The sequence below is a fragment of the Pan paniscus genome, chromosome 7 (assembly GCF_029289425.2).
Source record: "Pan paniscus chromosome 7, NHGRI_mPanPan1-v2.0_pri, whole genome shotgun sequence".
NCBI lineage: Eukaryota > Metazoa > Chordata > Mammalia > Primates > Hominidae > Pan > Pan paniscus.
Window position 1 is genome coordinate 90,092,834 of NC_073256.2, and position 18,281 is coordinate 90,111,114.

Here is an 18,281-nt window from a genome sequence, read left to right on the forward strand (position 1 = left end):
AACCCTCAGTATCTTGGGAAATTGCTGCTTTTATACCTGAGCAACCCCCAAACCGAAGAGTAATTTGCTATCATCATTCTTCCTTACTGCCCTTCATAACCAGGGTCTCATATTTTTGATTTTTTCTTCTAAAAAAAAAAAAAACCCAAAAAACAACCGTTCAATTGCACCTCCCAGGTGCACTCCCAGGCTTGCCAGGGGCTTTCCAGTCGCAGACCCCGCGTTTTTGCAGACTCTGCCGCCGGCGAAACTACATTTCCCAGCGGGCCGCGCGCCCTCCTTCCGGCAGGTACCGCTCAAAACCCGGAAACGCCTTGCGGGGCAGTGTGGGAGGGAGAAGCCCAGGGCGGACAGGCCGGGCCCACCCGTGCTCGCGCACCCCAAGATGGCTGAGAGGCAGGAAGAGCAGAGAGGGAGCCCGCCCTTGAGGGCAGAAGGCAAGACCGACGCGGAGGTTAAGCTCATTCTGTACCACTGGACGCATTCCTTCAGCTCTCAAAAGGTACAGGCCTTGGCGGCGGAGGGTGGCGCGGATCGGGCTTCAGCACTGGGACAGCTCCTTCTGAGTCCCGCCCAGGGAAGCCGGTCCACCTAGAAATCCGCCTCCAGTGTCCTGACCCCGGGCAGGCGCTCCCTCCAGGCGGGGACGCGCCCGGGTGGGGAGCGGGGAGAATCGATCGGAGATGATCCTATGTGGCTATGGCCCAGGCTCCGCCTCTCGCGAAATGCGACAAAAAAGCATCATTTTCAGTATTTGATCTGGAGGCCTTGCCTGCTGGGCTTCGGAGAGAGGCAGAGGGAGGTGCCTTTGTGCACCCTCATAATCTGCGATCTCTTCTTTTGCTCTCTCGCATTCACTGTCTTCAGCAAGAGCTGATGTACCTACATGTCAGGTTCTTGTCTGGGGAGGACCCGTAATCAGGTTTAGGACACCGAGAAAGTGGTAGTGATGAGGAGGGTGACTGTTTAATGAATACAGTCAGAATCATTTCATTACTTATTTTGTGTTCTTCTCTTAATTTGTTGAATATTGTTCTGTACTTACTTGTTAATTCCAGGAATAGGAATTGTTAAAACGACTGTTGAAAATGTCAGTAACACAGGGAAGCCCAGAAAGGCTGCTTAGCGGTGTCCAGGGAAGTCATTTAATTGAAAGCTTTCATGTGTTGTAGTAACCAGTGTGAACTCTTCCAGGTGCGCTTGGTAATTGCTGAAAAGGCATTGAAGTGCGAGGAACATGATGTAAGTCTGCCCTTGAGTGAGCACAATGAGCCTTGGTTTATGCGTTTGAACTCAACTGGAGAAGTGCCTGTCCTTATCCACGGGGAAAACATAATTTGTGAGGCCACTCAGATCATTGATTATCTTGAACAGACTTTCCTGGATGGTAATGTTAAGGCTACTTGCGATTTCTTGGATTTACTTTCAACATAACTATGTGTTCCCTTTCTCTTTTTCTCTCTCTCCTCTCTCTCTTTCTCTTGTGTCATGATGGTGGTTTGGGATTAAAAACCTTTTCCATTTCCATAAGCACACAAATATCAAATAGGTCAATAACAAATTTTGTATAGGCTAGTGTAATGCTATTTAAAAGAATTTAATGCAAAGTACAAATGTTAATGTTGAAACTTAAAAAAATTCACTTGCAAAAAACTGCAAATGTGTGGTTTGTGTTGGTGATTTCTTAGTCTTAAATTCATTATATTCTAAATGTGCACTGTGATGATTTCATCTAATATACCAAATGGTTTCACCTTAAAAACAAGAGGGAAAAAAGAGCAATAAATCTTAAAGGAGAATAGAATGTTAGTATACCTGAGTTCTTTGCCCCAGTCACTTCTGAATTGTTTGAATTTTATATCTTTACTAAGGAATTATAGGGCTTAAATTTGTATAGTGCATTTAGGTAAATCATTTATTAACAGCTTGTTATGTGTCAGACATTTTATAATTTCTTCAATAATGTCTTCAAAAGTATCTATCTGAGACAGGCATGGTAGACAAGTTATTCCCATTATGTAAATGAGGAGAAAGCAACAGGGTTGCCCACAGTAATATAGCTATTGTATGGCAGAGTCTTTGGTCTCCAAAGCCTTCATACTACACTGACTGTCTCCCATAGTCCTTGCCACTTACACATTGTCTTGCTTGTTCCTAATAATAATACTTTGAAGTGAACTGTAGCTTCAAAGAGTTACCCAAGACTACACAGCTGATCACAATGGACATTGATGAGAGCAGAACATGGTGCTCAGAGCTTCCAGCTGAATGCTCTTCTAAAAAGGCTGTATGAGATTGTTACTTTTCATCTGCCACCAGTTATGTTGATGTTAATAGGGTAGGGCGAAAGCAGAACCTAGCCCCAAACTACAGGAAGCTGACAAAGGAAATTACTAGGACAAAAAAAAGTCTCATGTACTTAGAAGAAAAATGAGTATTAGGCCTAGATGGTGGGCAGTGGCGCGGGGGAAGCCCAGGGAATTAGATTAGCAATGGGCTACCCCTGTTCTTAATCTAAGTGCTAGTCCCCTAGGATTGTGATTGGCGGTTTTAATTAAAGGTAGCTTTAGCGTAAACCAAAGCATTTAATGATGTACTTTCTTTTCATCTTTATTTGCTATTCCTTATAAATTTATATGCTGGGGACTGTACTGAAAATGACAACTAGTTCATTTAAGACAATTTTTCTCAATCTTGAGCTTTTTGGAAATGGATAAGTGTGTTAATTTGTATTTCTTGGGGGATGTAATTATAATGGAACAAAACAAAATAATTGTGTTAATAAATCTATTTTAAGTGATCAAAAACTTTAAAAAGGTATTCTAAATGGAAAATCCCATTTAAGTTTTTTGGTAGCATTGCTTGAACTGCTTCTACTATCATCATTCCCCTCCTCCATCCCCTCCTTACACTGTTTTTCCTCTAAGAAATTCAGTGATATAAATTATATTTACAACATAGTAATGTTACCAATTATTAGGTTTTCTTACAATTTTCCTTAGTCTTTCTCTTTTGCTTTTAGTACAGAATAGTAACAAAGCAGAAATACGTTCTGTGTCCTGCTAAGTTGTATTTAAATAACCAAACAAAGGAAATGCTAAGTTCTTTTGATTACTTAAGAATTAGAAGAGAAGGCACTGTAGGCTGTGACAGGATGGAAATATGGAAAGCGCAGACTTTAATTCTGGTTGAACTATTATTGTAACTCAGCAATCAAGAGTCCTAGCTTTTAGTCTGATGCTGCCACTAACTTGTTGAATATCTTTCAATCAATTGGGAAGGACGAAAAAACAAGGGACCCAAAACTTATGGTAGATAGGACGACAGCAAGAGAACAATAGTTTATATAAATCAAGGCTAAGTTATATAAATCGAGGTCAAGAAGAAGTTTATCTCAGAGTACTGAAATTTTAAAAACAGCGTTATCACAATTATAATTAAGATGCTTTATCTTTAAGAACTCATGGAGAATGAAAGTCAGACAAGATAGACAAACATCCTATTGTCAAAGACGGGGAAAAGTGAATTCTACCAACCCTTGCTACTAATTGTATGTTCCGTTCATCAGCAGCATTGGTGTCACCTGGGAGCTTGTTAGAACTGCAGAACCTTAGAGCTCTCTGCAGACCTATCAAATTAGAATCTTTGTTTTAACAAGAGCCCCATGTGATTCGTATGTACATTAAAGTTTGAGAATACTGCTATAAATTAGTGTTTAGTTAAGTAAGCACTGGTGTAAATTACTGTCTTTAAATCTGGTGGAAATCTAGAATAGATTGTGAATAGTTATTTAAATATGTTAAAATTTTTGTGTATCTCAGTGAAAGGAACCAATTTAAGTTTTACACTGCTGGAGAATGTCCCTAACACTTCTAAAAAACTGTCTATTATGTGCCAGGCATGGTTCTAGATATAGTATATCTTGATTTAAGTAGAACATTTGCGATTACGTTACATATACCCTTGTGGAATAAAGGAGCAAATATAGCTAGAAGATTGTAACGCACATTTGCAGATGAATAAACTACCATATTAAAGAATATTACTTCATAGATTTCTCATACCAGATTACCTCTTCAACTATAGACTCTCATTTTACTTATAATTGTTTTTATACTTTATTTTAAATGTTTGAATTGTACACCACTGTAAGTACCATGAGGTTGGGAATAGTGTATCTTATGAAAAATTATCCCCAATGCCTTATACAGTGAATGTTTCTTAATAGGTGCTTAATAAATATTTTGAATGATTAAAATGAATAAATTATTGAAACAGATGTTAGCCTGTACAGGGATCCCTTGTAATGTTCTTGTAGGCTTCTTTTTTGACTTGAGCCTAACAAATCAATGATTTGAATAGACATGGAAGAAATACGATTACATTTGTGAATGACAGAAAAGGTAAATAGTCAAAATGATGACTAGCTTATAAAATATTTCTTATGGAAATACAACAAAATGGAAAAATAAGATAAAGTTTAACAAGGCTAAATGTAAAATGGCTATGAGGAAAATAGGCATGAGACTTTTGTTTTAAAAAACCAGCTGCATTCCAAAAGAATGGGGAACCTGGTTAATAGATAGTAAGTTACCAATGTTAAAACAAATGGCTAGTGTGATTTCAGGTTCTTTGAAAACTGTAAATTTTGTTGAGAACAGGGTGAGCTGTAACCCTCTGCATTCTGAGCTGTTTGGAATAGTTGACATTTTGTCCAATTATGGATGTAACTTTGAGGAATGTTGATGAGATAGAATAAGTGGATGGATTTCATGAGGTGTGCAGTCACCCATGGTCATGACAGGAGACTGTAAGTGTAGCCATTCCTCTAAAGAACAGAATGTAGTGAACCAGTATGTCCTTCACTGTTATTTGCTGTCCCTTGTTATTGATCCAGTGGGGATTATGCGAAAAACGATGACTTGCTGATCTAGAAACATTTTTCAACTTTTTTGTTTACATTTACATATTTCTATCCTTGTACTTTCGGGATAGTTCATTAAATAATTGGTAGTTTGGTAGCTGAGGTCACCCTTTTCAAGTCATAGCCTGAAATAGTGAATATCTGTTGGATAATGGCTGTATTTGATTTTTTTTTGGAAAGCAGTCATACAGAAGAATGGTATAGACATGAATGATGCTCCTGACTGCCAAACTAAGAGCTGGCCGAGAGCTATCTCTTCATTTATTCTTTAAGTAACCATTTATTGGGTATTAATTGGGTATAGGGTCCTGGGATACTTCAGAGATGTTTTAAAGATCTGAAATCATTAGCAGCTTGCTAGTCTTCAAAGATAATTTCTTTCTATAAGTTTGCTGATAATTCCAAATCTGTCCTTAACATATATACTTGCTATTACTGTACAGTTTTATAGACTCTTTCATGTACATGATACCTCTTTAACTCTGAGCATGTGGTGAGGAATAGTTATTTTACAGCAAGCAATTGATTAAGCTAGATAAAGTATGAGAGTAAGCAAACTAGGTAAACTGAGGAAGAATGGATGTGACAAGGTGACATTGTATGGATTTTTCAGTCTAGCTATTGTACTCATAACCTCTTTAAATATGGATTTTTCAGTCTAGCTATTGTACTCATAACCTCTTTAAATAAAATTTAACTTGGCTACTAATCAAAATTATATGGAATAACTATAAAATACTAGAACATATGTATTACTACCAAATAACTCTGGTAACCTGGAATCAAGAATAATGGATTTTTGTGATTTAATGTAACAGTTCTCTGAACATCACGTTCATGTCTTATGTCTAGATATATAATTTATTCTTAGGAAATAGAATTTAGTTTGGAAATAAACTATTCTAGTATGATATTAAAATCACATAAATCTTATTAGGATATCTAAATTTATAGATACAATGTTATTTATAAAATACATTTAAATGTTACATTTGAATTTCATCAAATGTAACATTTAAAAAAGAACGTTAATTCTGGTGTCACTGTTATATTAAAAATAGTTATTTAAGGAATTACCAATTAATATTTATATTTGTGTTCATCAAGAAAAGGCTCTTGTATATAGTTGAATATAGGCCTTTTAGCACATATACTGAAATTGCAGATTAGCACAAAACATAGAGAAAATATACCATATGGCATGGAAAAGAATATCAGTCTTTAATTATTGTGTCAGTAAAAGTTGCTTTAAAAAGTAACTTTTTTTCTCTTTGTGATTTGTCCAATTTTAGCAGACAGGTTGGGGGTATTAAAATTCAGAGGCCCTGTTTCTATATAATGTGTATCTAACAATTGGAACAAACTGTCTGATAAAGGAATTTTTGCTTCCATCATTAAAAATGTTTCTGTTAAAAGTCTTAACTGTAATACCAGTTAAAAGTAGTTAAACATTTAATGTATAGTACATAAAATTTATTGACAATAATGCTATAAATTTGTCTCAAAATCCTGGATGCATACAGTGAACTGATATAATTTGACACCAGGTCTTTTTGTTATTTTTCTTATCTGTATTTAGATTTGCTCTTTCTAGTTCAAGAGTTATGACAGCACTGAATTGTAATCAATCAGTTTGCTACCATATTTTGCCTCAGGTCATAACTTAATTGTTTAATATTATTTTGTGTGTGTGTGTGTGTGTGTGTGTATATATATATATATATTTTTTTTTTTTTTTTTGAGACGGAGTCTCGCTCTGTCACCAGGCTGGAGTGCAGTGCCGCGATCTCGGCTCCCTGCAACCTCCACCTCCTGGGTTCAAGTGATTCCCCTGCCTCAGCCTCCCGAGTAGCTGGGACTATAGGCGCGCACCACCACGCCCGGCTAATTTTTTGTACTTTAGTAGAGACGGGGTTTCACCATGTTGACCGGGATGGTCTCTCGATCTCCTGACCTCGTGATCTGCCTGCCTTGGCCTCCCAAAGTGCTGGGATTACAGGCATGAGCCACCGTGCCCAGTCTATTATTGAATTTTTTTAAAATAGCCTAGTGTGTGACTAGTTGAAGGGTACAATATTATTCAGCTGTATTATGCATATTATATACTGATGCAATCACTATACAGTCTAAGTAAAATAAACAGCAAAGGGCTAGAGTGAGGAATGAAATCTAATCTGTTTCCATTGAGCTAGTAGTAAGGGAGACTTGAAAGTTGTACAAGTAGACCTAGGGGAGTCTTTCTTGAAAACAAGGCATAATAATGCCTCCTTTATCTGCCTTTACTAGGAAAGATGGGTAACCAGAGTAGTGAATTTTGTAAAATAATGAAAACTTATGCCTTTAAGCCCCTAATTTCTTTTTATGTTTTACTCTTGGGAAAACCAAATGTAATTTAAAAAAATGGCTCAGAGCCATTGTTATTTTACTCAGCATTACAGGGACTTGAGAATGTAGAGGCCCATTTGTCTCCATTACATGGCTGCAGAATGCTTTGTTTCTTTCTGATTTTATTTTTTGCTTGTTTTGGTTTCCTCTGCTGTTTATCAAATCTTTCTGCTTTATGTCTATCTGCTGGTTTATAATTTGCTGCCTAAATTTATGTGTAATATAAAACTTTTCCCCTACTCAGTTCTTCCGGCAAGTCGGATCTTGTGCCAACTTATTTGTCCTTCTAGCTTAATACCAAGCCTCATTTCCACTGTTGCAATCCCACTCCCCAATGCTGGGACCTCCTCTCATTGCCTGCTTCTTAAAACTCCCTAATTCTCTGTCCTGCCCCGCTATGCCTTATGTTGCTTTCCCACTCCTGATTGAGGTACATTACTGAGAAAAAAATTGTTGCTTTTGGTATTTTGATAAAGGTACTCTACGGAAGAACTGGAAAATAAAATAGGATGGGATTGAGAGGGAAGATCTCCTCTATAATTCAAAGGAAATTCCCAGTTGTCCTTTGAAAAACTCTTTTATCAGAAGCAGCAGATACTGTTGTGCTTCAGTGTGAGGATGGCAGCGCAGTGCCCCTGTGATACTGGAGAGGGCATGCTTGATGCACACAAAGAAAGAGAGATGGGGAGATAACTTGGGTTCAGTGGGTATCTCATGCTCTGACAGAGTGCTTCAGGAAATGGTTAGACAGTAACGGCACACTGAGTAGAAGAAAATTATTTTCATGGATTTAAACATTTGTCCTCCTTGAAGAATTTGGGCTTGGCCTGATGGATCTTCCCCAGAAAGCAATTAGACATTGTTTTTCCTGCTCTCATTCACTTTCCTAGGAAGGAAATGGTATGCTCTTCTGGAGAGAAGCCCCAGGGCCCAGTACCAGAAAGCAGCCAGAGCCACTAGCCATTACTTGGACCTTTTGGGAAGCATTTGAAAATGTACTATTTAGGGTTATTAGCCTGAGGTTCTTGGACCCCTAAAGCATTAGTTCTTAAACTTTTTGGTCTCTATACCCCTTTGTCTTTGAGGATACCAGAGAGCATTTGTTTATGTGGATCATAGCTATCAATATTTACCATTTAGAAAGCAAAACTGAGAAAACTTAAAATATTAGCCTGGTTAAGCACAATCCCACTAGCTGTCAGAGTGATAGAGTCATGTTTCCTGTAGCCTCTGGAAACTTCTACCGTACACTTGAGAGAGAATAAGAGTGAAAAAGTAATTAACATCTTAGTATTTCTATAAAAATATCTTTGTAGATCCCCCAAACATGTTTTAGGAAAACCCAGGGATCCTCAGACCATAGTGTGAGAACTGTTGCGCTTAGGGGTTTATGAATAGAATTCAGGAGATTTGAGATCTTGGATAGGGAATAATTGTATCTCTATTTAAAGGAATTATTTCCTTCCATTAGCAATGTAGGCACAATCCATGGCAATATCAGGAGTGCTTCTGGCTTTGATAACCAATAGAACTCACAGATATGTTCATGGTTAAGTTATTGCAGATATCTTAATATTTTGAAATTGTGATAGTTATTAGACCTGACATTTTTTAGGGACAGTTTGACAGCCAGAGATAGGAAGAGATTCTGAAGGGACATAGCCCTGACCTTTGGGTTGCATCCTTCACTTTTATTATTTTTCGATAGTCTATGAAATGAAAATCCTTTGAAAATGTTATGATGGTATAATCAAAGAGAACATTACATTAGGAATCAGATGTCTTTAGTTCTAGCTCTGCCTCTAATTAGCTGTGAGATCTTGGGAGAAATTTTCAGCCCTTGTATCTGAGTGTACATGTTAACTCCTGCAGCACTTCTCCAGCTCAAGTAATCTATATAATAATTGGAAATTTTGGAATGTATTCATTGTAATTTATTAAACACCTACTACATGTCATACATTATACTAGGCACTGGGGATTTAACAGAGAGCAGTACATGGTCCCTGCCCTCAAGGACTCTACAGTTTGGATTTTAACTAGCAAATAAGGATGTATGTAGAACCCACTTTCCAGAGATAATTGTTAGAAATTCCTGGGGAAAGTGCACCTGCGATATTTGAGCAAAGGCCTTTCCTGTTCCATATAGATTGTCATTCACATTCACATGTGTCAGTAGGGTCACTCTTGATGTTGGTTGGCACCTAGAAAAGAGTAGCCCCTGATTATCTTTCCATAATGAGTCCTCATTCAATTAACCAAACTTTATTGAGGGCCTAAAGTGTGTGGAGAACTGTGCTAGACTCTGGATTGCAGGTTCCTTTCCCTGAAGACAGTCATGGGGAAAAAAGATGCAATGAATTACAGTGTGATAAGGGCTGTAACAGAGTGTGTGTAATGTGTTATGGATGTGTAGAAGAAGGCACATGTGAGCCAGTCAGATGTTGGCAGTTGTAGGAGGTTAGGGAATGCTTCATGGAATAAATGGCATAAATAACTGGGCCTTGAGGGCTGAGTGCAGTTTGCAAGGTGAAGAAATGAGAGAATACCAATGTGATTATGGTTTGGGATCTTGTCTGGTGCATCAGGCCATTTCAAACTTTGAATGTCTGAGGTGAGGAGACAGTATTTTTTGAATATACAGATATGTTGAAAATGTTAATGATGAGTGGATAGTGTTTTTGTTTTGCTTTTGAGTGTAACAACTCATTTGTAACTTTTTTTTCAATATTTGTGTGTGTGTATTTTAGAAAGAACACCCAGGTTAATGCCTGATAAAGAAAGCATGTATTACCCACGGGTACAACATTACCGAGAGCTGCTTGACTCCTTGCCAATGGATGCCTATACACATGGCTGCATTTTACATCCTGAGTTAACTGTGGACTCCATGATCCCGGCTTATGCAACTACAAGGATTCGTAGTATGTAAACATTTTAAAGACCTGGAATTCTGTCTGACACTTTCTTTTAATTCATTTTGAGACCTAGCATGTCTCATGGTCACTAAAAGAAGATTGGGAATAGGGTTGTTGAGTTTGCTTCATGGATGTGCATGTTATGGATCGATCCATGAACCAGTCAGATTAATCTGTGCTTCACCTGCTCAATTGGACATTTATTGTCTATAAGACCTGATTTATCAGCTCTTGGCTTTGAGGGCCAAGCTTGGGTAAAACTCAGAAGAGTGGATTATGGAAGAGTAAAGAATATAACATGTTCTCATGAACAGATGGACTAGGAATCTGAAAACCTGGGATCTGCCTAGGATTATGGGCAGTTGAGTTCATGTTACTGGTCCTTAATTGTTGTTTCGTTATTTGAGGAAACTGGACTAGAGGGTGTCTAACTATTACTCTGTCTCTATGTTCAGTGATAGGAGATTTATTGGGATTGAGTTGTGACATCCAGCTTTCTGCCTTCCTCCTGTCATGAGAATAGTCAGTGCATGATCTGTGGAGCAGGAGGTGTGCTTTATAGCAGAGATAATTGGAGATAAGAAGGGAAAGGATCGTGGCAGTGGTCACACTTTGGGAATGTTGATCAGAAACACTCAAACTCAGATCTTCTAAATCCAGAAACCATGTTTTCCCCATTATGTGATACTCACCTTTATTATTCTTATTATTCTTTTTTTCCTTTTTGATACCCCTCCTTTTCCTCTCCTCTTCTCTCCCTTCCCTTTTCATCTCTTCCCTTTTCTCCCGTCTCTTCCTTTTTCTCCACTGCCCTCTCTTCCTGCTTCTCTTTCCTCTTATTCCTCCTCCTCTTCATAAATACCCTTTATAGTATTTGAAACAAGAGTTTTGACTATAATTCTATGACCTATAGTTAATATTTTTTAAAAATAAGGCTTTTTCCTCCCTTCATATAGGAGTTCATTATAGAAAGCTTGAAAGGTAGAGGAAGGCGGAGCAGCAAGCCTGCACTGAGCACTGTAAAGTGCTGGGCCTTGCTCTAAGTGCTTCCCATGAAGCTTCTCATTTAGTCTTCATGGCAGATATTCTTTGTTTTTTTCTTTTCTTTTTTTTTTGGATGGAGTCTCACTCTGTTTCCATGCTGGCATGCAGTGGCATCATCTCGGCTCACTGCAACCTCTGCTTCCTGAGTTCAAGTGACTCTCCTGCCTCAGCCTCCCGAGTAGCTGGGATGACAGGCACGCGCTACCATGCCCAGCCAATTTTTGTATTTTTAGTAGAGACGGGGTTTCACCACGTTGGCCAAGATGGTCTCGATCTCTTGACCTCCTGATCCTCCCGCCTCGGCCTCCCAAAGTGCTGGGATTACAGGTGTGAGCCACCGCGCCCAGCCGGCAGATACTCTTATGGTTCCATTTGAAAGGTGAGGAAACTGAGGCATAGACAGGGTAAGCCCAAGGCAGAGAAGCAGGGCATGACCCCCAGAGCTCATGCTCTTGTCATTGAGTTTCTCTGCTTCTCCTTGTTACTGGTGTAGAAGGGAGAAAATAATTTTCTGTTTCCAAAATGTTTTTATTATCAGGCCAAATTGGAAACACAGAGTCTGAGCTGAAGAAACTTGCTGAAGAAAACCCAGATTTACAAGAAGCATACATTGCAAAACAGAAACGACTTAAAGTAAGCCAATCAGCTGTCCTCAGTTGACATACACTGCACGGAGTAAATGTTCTACTTTTTGTAAAGTACCACTATTTCTAGAATATCTTCTTTTAAATATTGCAGTTCACCAGTACACATGTTACCTTTGGCTTATGTTCTCCTTTTAGAAAGAATTTTTTATTAGACTTGATATTGAAACTTGATGACAAGTGCTTAACAAGCAGATATTGAGCATGCTAGTTGCCAAAAAAGTTATGAAATGCAAAGGAAGTTCATAACATATTCTAGAATCTGTCATTTCAGGTATTCCACCACTGGAAGTCCTCGCTAGACCTACATCCCTCCATGTGTCGCTCTGACTTGCTTTGCCCCCTGAGGAGTGTGCTTTATGGTCAGCCTTTCTCCTTCTGTTGATTCCTTCCCCGGGCCCAGCAACTATTGCAAGCTTCTCTCATATTAAAAGTGTAGAAAACAGCAGCACTCCCAACCCTCCCCAACTTCCCACCTTCCTTTATCCTATCGTAGCTAAACGAGCTCCTCAGAAGAAACACCTGCACTCACAGTCACTTGACTGACTCTCCACTCGCCGTTTAACTCCTTCACTCGGACTTCTTTCTCATCCCTGACCCTTCAGCTACTCTTTCAATTACGGCTGCTAGAATTCTTTTCCTGAGTTGGGCTTGGCAGATGGCTGTTCGTGTCCCTCCCATTCTTTGCCTTCTGTGGTCATCTGGCCTCATAGGAGCTGCCAGTGAGTGGTGGGTCTGCTCCTGGGTCATTTTCACAGCTGGGATATTTCCCTTCAACTTAGCTCTCTCTCTCTCTCTTTTTTTTTTTTTTTTTTGCTGAGTTTTTCTATTTCTTCTTGTTGTCTAAAATAGGCTGAACTCTGTAAGAGTTTGTATCTGCTTTACCTAGATTTATTTTTTTAAAGGTGCAAATAATATGTTTGGTTTCTTTTTTTGGTGGTTAATTAGTCAAAGCTGCTTGATCATGACAATGTCAAGTATTTGAAGAAAATTCTTGATGAGTTGGAGAAGGTCTTGGATCAGGTTGAAACTGAATTGCAAAGAAGAAATGAAGAAACCCCAGGTAGGTTCTCATTTATATTCTTTTTCTCTTTTCAACATCAGTATTATTCATGGGAACATTCTTAGGTCTCACCAAAAACGTTCTGTAATCTGCTTTTCATTGTTGTTATTCACAGGCAGTTTTAATTATGATAGCAATAATGATATTGCACCCAGAAAAACCCAGGTGTCTAATTGTAACTCAATCTGCATCTACGTGAAGGATTTTTCTGCATAATTTAAATTATGCTTGGGAGATTTTTACCTGTTTTACAAATTTGTAATTACAGTAGTTAGTTTGGTTGAATAACTTGAGTAATTGCTTGAATGTTCCCTCTAGTTTTTTCCTTAGGCAGGGAGACAGCCTCCAATCTAAAGTGTAATAAGGACCAGCACGTGGGCATCTGTAGACTGGCTGGTAAGCATGCCAGTGAACTGGCTTCAGGGTTAAGCCATAGGTGTATACACATGGGCCATTTATGCTACTCCGACTAGAGTTGAAGACTATGTTACCTGTCACAAAAGCTCTTCTGCTTTAAATGACTAAGAGCAGTAGCCACTGAGTGATGTTTCAGACTCAGCTTTATGGATTTTTCTAAAGAAGAACTGTTTTTATAAACCAGAAGGAAGTTTCTTTTAACTAGCTTGGAGGCTCCCAACCCCTTAGTGTCCTTTACAAAGTGATAAGCTCAAGTGGCTGCAATCTTACATAGGGACCTGGATGGCTGACAGACGTCAAGCAAGTCTCCTTTGGCCTAGGATACATTTGCATGGACTTTTTTTTTAAAGCATGAAATTATTCTCTGAGTGTGGCTGTCAAGAAAATAAATATATAATGTCCTTCATCTTTTGCTATACTCACACTCACCCTTAAGGCTGAGACCACTGATACCAGCTGGAGTCTGTCTGTAGAGTGCTTGCCTCTAATTCTCTATGTCCCTTTCTCTAATTAGAAGAGGGCCAGCAACCTTGGCTCTGCGGTGAATCCTTCACCCTGGCAGACGTCTCACTCGCTGTCACATTGCATCGACTGAAGTTCCTGGGGTTTGCAAGGAGAAACTGGGGAAACGGAAAGCGACCAAACTTGGAAACCTATTACGAGCGTGTCTTGAAGAGAAAAACATTTAACAAGGTTTTAGGACATGTCAACAATATATTAATCTCTGCAGTGCTGCCAACAGCATTCCGGGTGGCCAAGAAAAGGGCCCCAAAAGTTCTTGGCACGACCCTTGTGGTTGGTTTGCTTGCAGGAGTGGGATATTTTGCTTTTATGCTTTTCAGAAAGAGGCTTGGCAGCATGATATTAGCATTTAGACCCAGACCAAATTATTTCTAGGTTTGTTGGGATCTTGTCGTGGCAGCTCATCCAAGCATTTAGCTAGACCCTGTGATTGCCCATGGCTCTCTGAGTCTGTCTTATTGAGTAGTTAGCAGTATTTTTTCCTAAAATTCAGAAGTCATCTTTGTTACACAACACAGGGGTTCAGGTAGCAATAGGACACAAAATTGCTTTATTCTATAACTGCCAGCTCCAGGCAGAAATAGGAAGGCAAAGAGATAAGAGAAGGAAAAATGAGAGAATGAAGTCTGTATAGGGTAGAGCAATAGAAAGTAAGCTTCGGGTGCCTCCAACGTTCATGGCTGCCTGTCTCATTGGTAAACCTCACATTTAGTTACTTGTGGCTACTGCCCACACGTACACTTCTGTAATTGAGAACTCTTAGGAGAGGACTAGGGAATCACTGGGGATAGTGGGCTGGAGAGAACCCCAGGCTTTATATGTATACTTTGACCTCAGTGTTAATTTTAAATGCTTATGAATCACACACATTGCTTTAGTAAGATTAAGTGCTTATATACTAGAAATTTGATGCTCATTGGAACACATCTGCCTAGCATTTCTGTAAAAGTCTTAAGTGATATTAAGATGATTCCTTACCATTTCAGATGGTCCGCAATTTGAATTACCAAGTGGTAATGATTCCTTACTGTTTTAGATGGTGCCTGTGAGATACCATTCCTCTGGATGGTCATGTCCAGTCAGTGGGAGGTAGAAAGGGTGGCATCTATAGCCCTCTTCATACACATAAGTGGCATTTAGGTGAATGTCCCAGCTAATCACTAGCATGTCTGGGTATTGGCTGGGTAGTGGGTATTTTGATGATCTGGGAGCACCAAATATGTTCATTCTTCATTTGGGGAGGCTGGTCTATAAACACAAAAATTGTTGTCCAGATCTTTCATCTGTTTATGATCATCAACAAAGACTTGTTAGAAAGGTCTAGTCTTAGCACTTGGCAGTTAATCTAGGGAAGATGAATTAAATGGGTAGATAGTGATGCATACCTGTATTCACTGATGTATGTTTAAGGGATTTGGGGGGGATACCTCAGTTCATGTGGAAGGGACAGTCTCGGTGTGTCCCATGAATAACCTTGGAACTGCAACAAATGGTTTGTGCTCAGAAAAAGTCTTTCATGGTGACAGGAAGACAGTTTCCCTGGAGCTGGCCATGAAGGCCTTAGAAGCCATTTCTGGTGTCTGGTGGGTAGCAGGCATAGAGATGATGTGCCGAGGTCCCAGTGAACAACAATAGCCAAAGAATGTACTAACTTTATCATTAATAGGAAAGTCATACCTAGGAAACAATGACTTTTTGATGGCAAAATGATTTTTTAATTCTATTTTGATGCTGTAATTCCATTTCATGACCTAGTTGTATTAGAAAACCTTGATGAACTATATGTTCCCGATTTACAAAAAAATTAATAAAACCTCCAGAGTAAACTCAGTCAAACAATAATTGAGTAGCAGCTTTTATAACATTTAAAATTTGCACATGAGTGTGTTGTCATATGGAGTGTCTGAATCTGTTGCTGGGACATACCAATCCATGTATTCATTAGAGCCATAGAAGTTATTATTCATTAGTTCATAGTGTTTGAGTTCTTTATGTCACTCTGTTAGAAACAAGAACTGAGTCGTGAAGAAATAAGAATTGGATTTTTATAAAAACCTCTGAAGGATATTTACCTATGAAAAGGTTGTTAAGAATAAAAATTAGAAGTCCATGGTTAACTTTTCCTTCAATTTATATTATTCCTGAATCATAGGGAATCTTTCTAGAATGTGTTTATAATTTCCTTGTACAGTTTCTTTGGAAATACGTTAAAGATAGTGGCAATTTCATATATTTCATGGATACTTGAGTTTGTGCTTTTAAGGTGTTTGTTTAGGGATACAATGACCACTAGATGTCGCTGTTTATCCAGTAGACTAAGATTGAGTGTTCTTTTTGTTCAGCAACTCTTCTAAAATGTTTCAAGCAAAGATAGTAATGACCTCAGTTTCTGAAATAAGGGCATCTTCATCAGATTATTCTTCTGTTTTAAAAAAAAGCTTGAGGCAAATGTGAGTGATTTCCAGTGCTTTGAAAGGGATTACAGTATCACACAATGTCAAGCTAGAGTTAAACACAGTATTAGCTAAATAGGCACTTATGTGTATTTTCTTTTTCATGATTATCGGTGACTGGTCAGTGTACTCATCAATTTCCAAAATTTGTACAAATATCACAATTAGAATAATGCCTGAGGTACTAAAGTTATGTTGGCTTTTTGTGTCTTAACACACATAAATACTATTGTTATTGCAGCAGATGCCTTTTGAATCCATTTTCCATAATTGCGGATAGTCGTAAATTGCTTGCTCAATTTTTAGTAATTATTGCTGTTGACACCAGCGTTGTAGATTTTTGGTGTTGTTGAATGCAGTAGAGAGACCAAGACACTATTCTGTAAGATCAATAAAAGTAATTGGAAAATAAATATGAACCCTAAAACAAAGTACTCACTTTGTAATCTTTTTTGGAAAACAGATATATTTTTTTCATTTAAAATCAAAGCATCATGTGGTAGTTAAAAGGGTAAAATAAGCAGAGGTTAGGTATTCAAGATACTTAGCTATAGGATGCCATATTTTCGTTATAACAAAATTGCTGACTCTTGCTTCATTTAAATATGCACGGTTAAAATGAATAGCGGCCTAAAGAATAACACTGATCTCTCAAAAAAAAAAAAAAAAAGAATAACATTGATGCTGCTCATTAATATAGCTCTGTTGCAGCCAGCCACCTACCATGGGAGAGCATGAAAATGATGAACACTGAGTACTTATCTTTGCAAAATAGTTTTCTTACATGTTTACTGGGTTTCAAGTATTACCCATATTTATGTATATTTTTGACATAGCTAATTCTCTTTTATTGAGTATGGATTATGCATATTGAAATTACCTTCTACATTTCTAGCTTAGTAAGCTTAGCCATTCTAATCAAGTAGAAATTGAGTACTTTCATTTTGCACTGAACAAAGCAAATTAAATGCAAGTCTAATTGGCATTGTTTTCCTTGAATTTACAAACAAGAACAAAGGGCAACAATACTGAATACTTATGGAAAGTCACCTGAATATCTAACTTCGTAGTCTGCTCAGAAAAAAAAAACAGTATGGTAAAGACATGAAGGTGAAATTAATGCAATAAATAAATCAGTATTCAGATATAACCATCATATTGTTTATGCCAACTATTGGCCCATTTACTTGATCTCTGCTTACCCATATCAGAATGTCTTGATTTTATAATACTCCAGAACAGTTGTTTTACTAGGTAGGGTAGTAGATTCCAAACAAAGTGAGGAAGTGTAATTTCTAGTGTGAGGATAGTAGTTTTAATTATGTATTACATTATGAAAATGAAGAGAAGGAGTGAAAGAACTCATTTTATGGATTAGACAGTGGATGGATGACAGCAGTATCCTTTATTGCTTGCACCTAAGTTGGGGCCTGACTGTGTTAGGAGGGAGGAGAGATTGGCATTGGTGAGAAGGCAGTGGGGTAGAGCAGCTCTGTAGCACTTGAGACAAAACATGCCTGCGGTGGGCCTTGATATACTCTTTGATTCAAGTAGGGTGGTGTATCTATTTCATTCACATTACCTTGTCATAAAACTCCTTTGGGAAAGTTAACAAGTTTTTGTCTTCAGTCTTTTACTTTATTACTTATGCATTGATTCCTTAATTACAAAGTGCTGTCATTGAAATCCCTTAGTAGGAGAGCCAATAGTATAGCTTAGTGAAACATAATGAAAGGGTCAAGTTTCCATGCCAAAAACAGTATTCATATCCAAATATGTAAATTAATTTTTAACAAAGTAAAATTTCAGGCGTATGACCAGCATGTATAAGTATAGCTTTTCGTATCTTCAGATTAAACTACCTTTTGAATTTAAGAATCTAATACTCAACAAAATTGCTTGTAAACATTG

At 38.1% G+C, this 18,281-nt stretch overlaps 1 protein-coding gene across 4 annotated transcripts in view; it reads left to right on the top strand.

Moving 5' to 3' along the window:
- The window catches only part of GDAP1 (ganglioside induced differentiation associated protein 1), a 45,635-nt gene extending 28,834 nt beyond the window's left edge, over positions 1–16,801 (top strand). For 2 of the 4 annotated variants that reach the window (XM_034966249.3, XM_034966252.2), the window contains exons 2-5: positions 10,060–10,233; positions 11,810–11,904; positions 12,864–12,978; positions 13,910–16,801. In XM_034966249.3, the coding sequence (XP_034822140.1) occupies positions 10,077–10,233; positions 11,810–11,904; positions 12,864–12,978; positions 13,910–14,292 (750 nt within the window). In that variant the 5' untranslated portion in view covers positions 10,060–10,076 and the 3' untranslated portion in view covers positions 14,293–16,801. Of the gene's footprint in view, positions 1–246; positions 503–1,191; positions 1,388–10,059; positions 10,234–11,809; positions 11,905–12,863; positions 12,979–13,909 lie in introns of those variants that run through there. The other 2 variants (XM_003831304.5, XM_034966248.3) reach the window with 2 other exon arrangements.
- Positions 16,802–18,281: the final 1,480 nt, after the last annotated feature.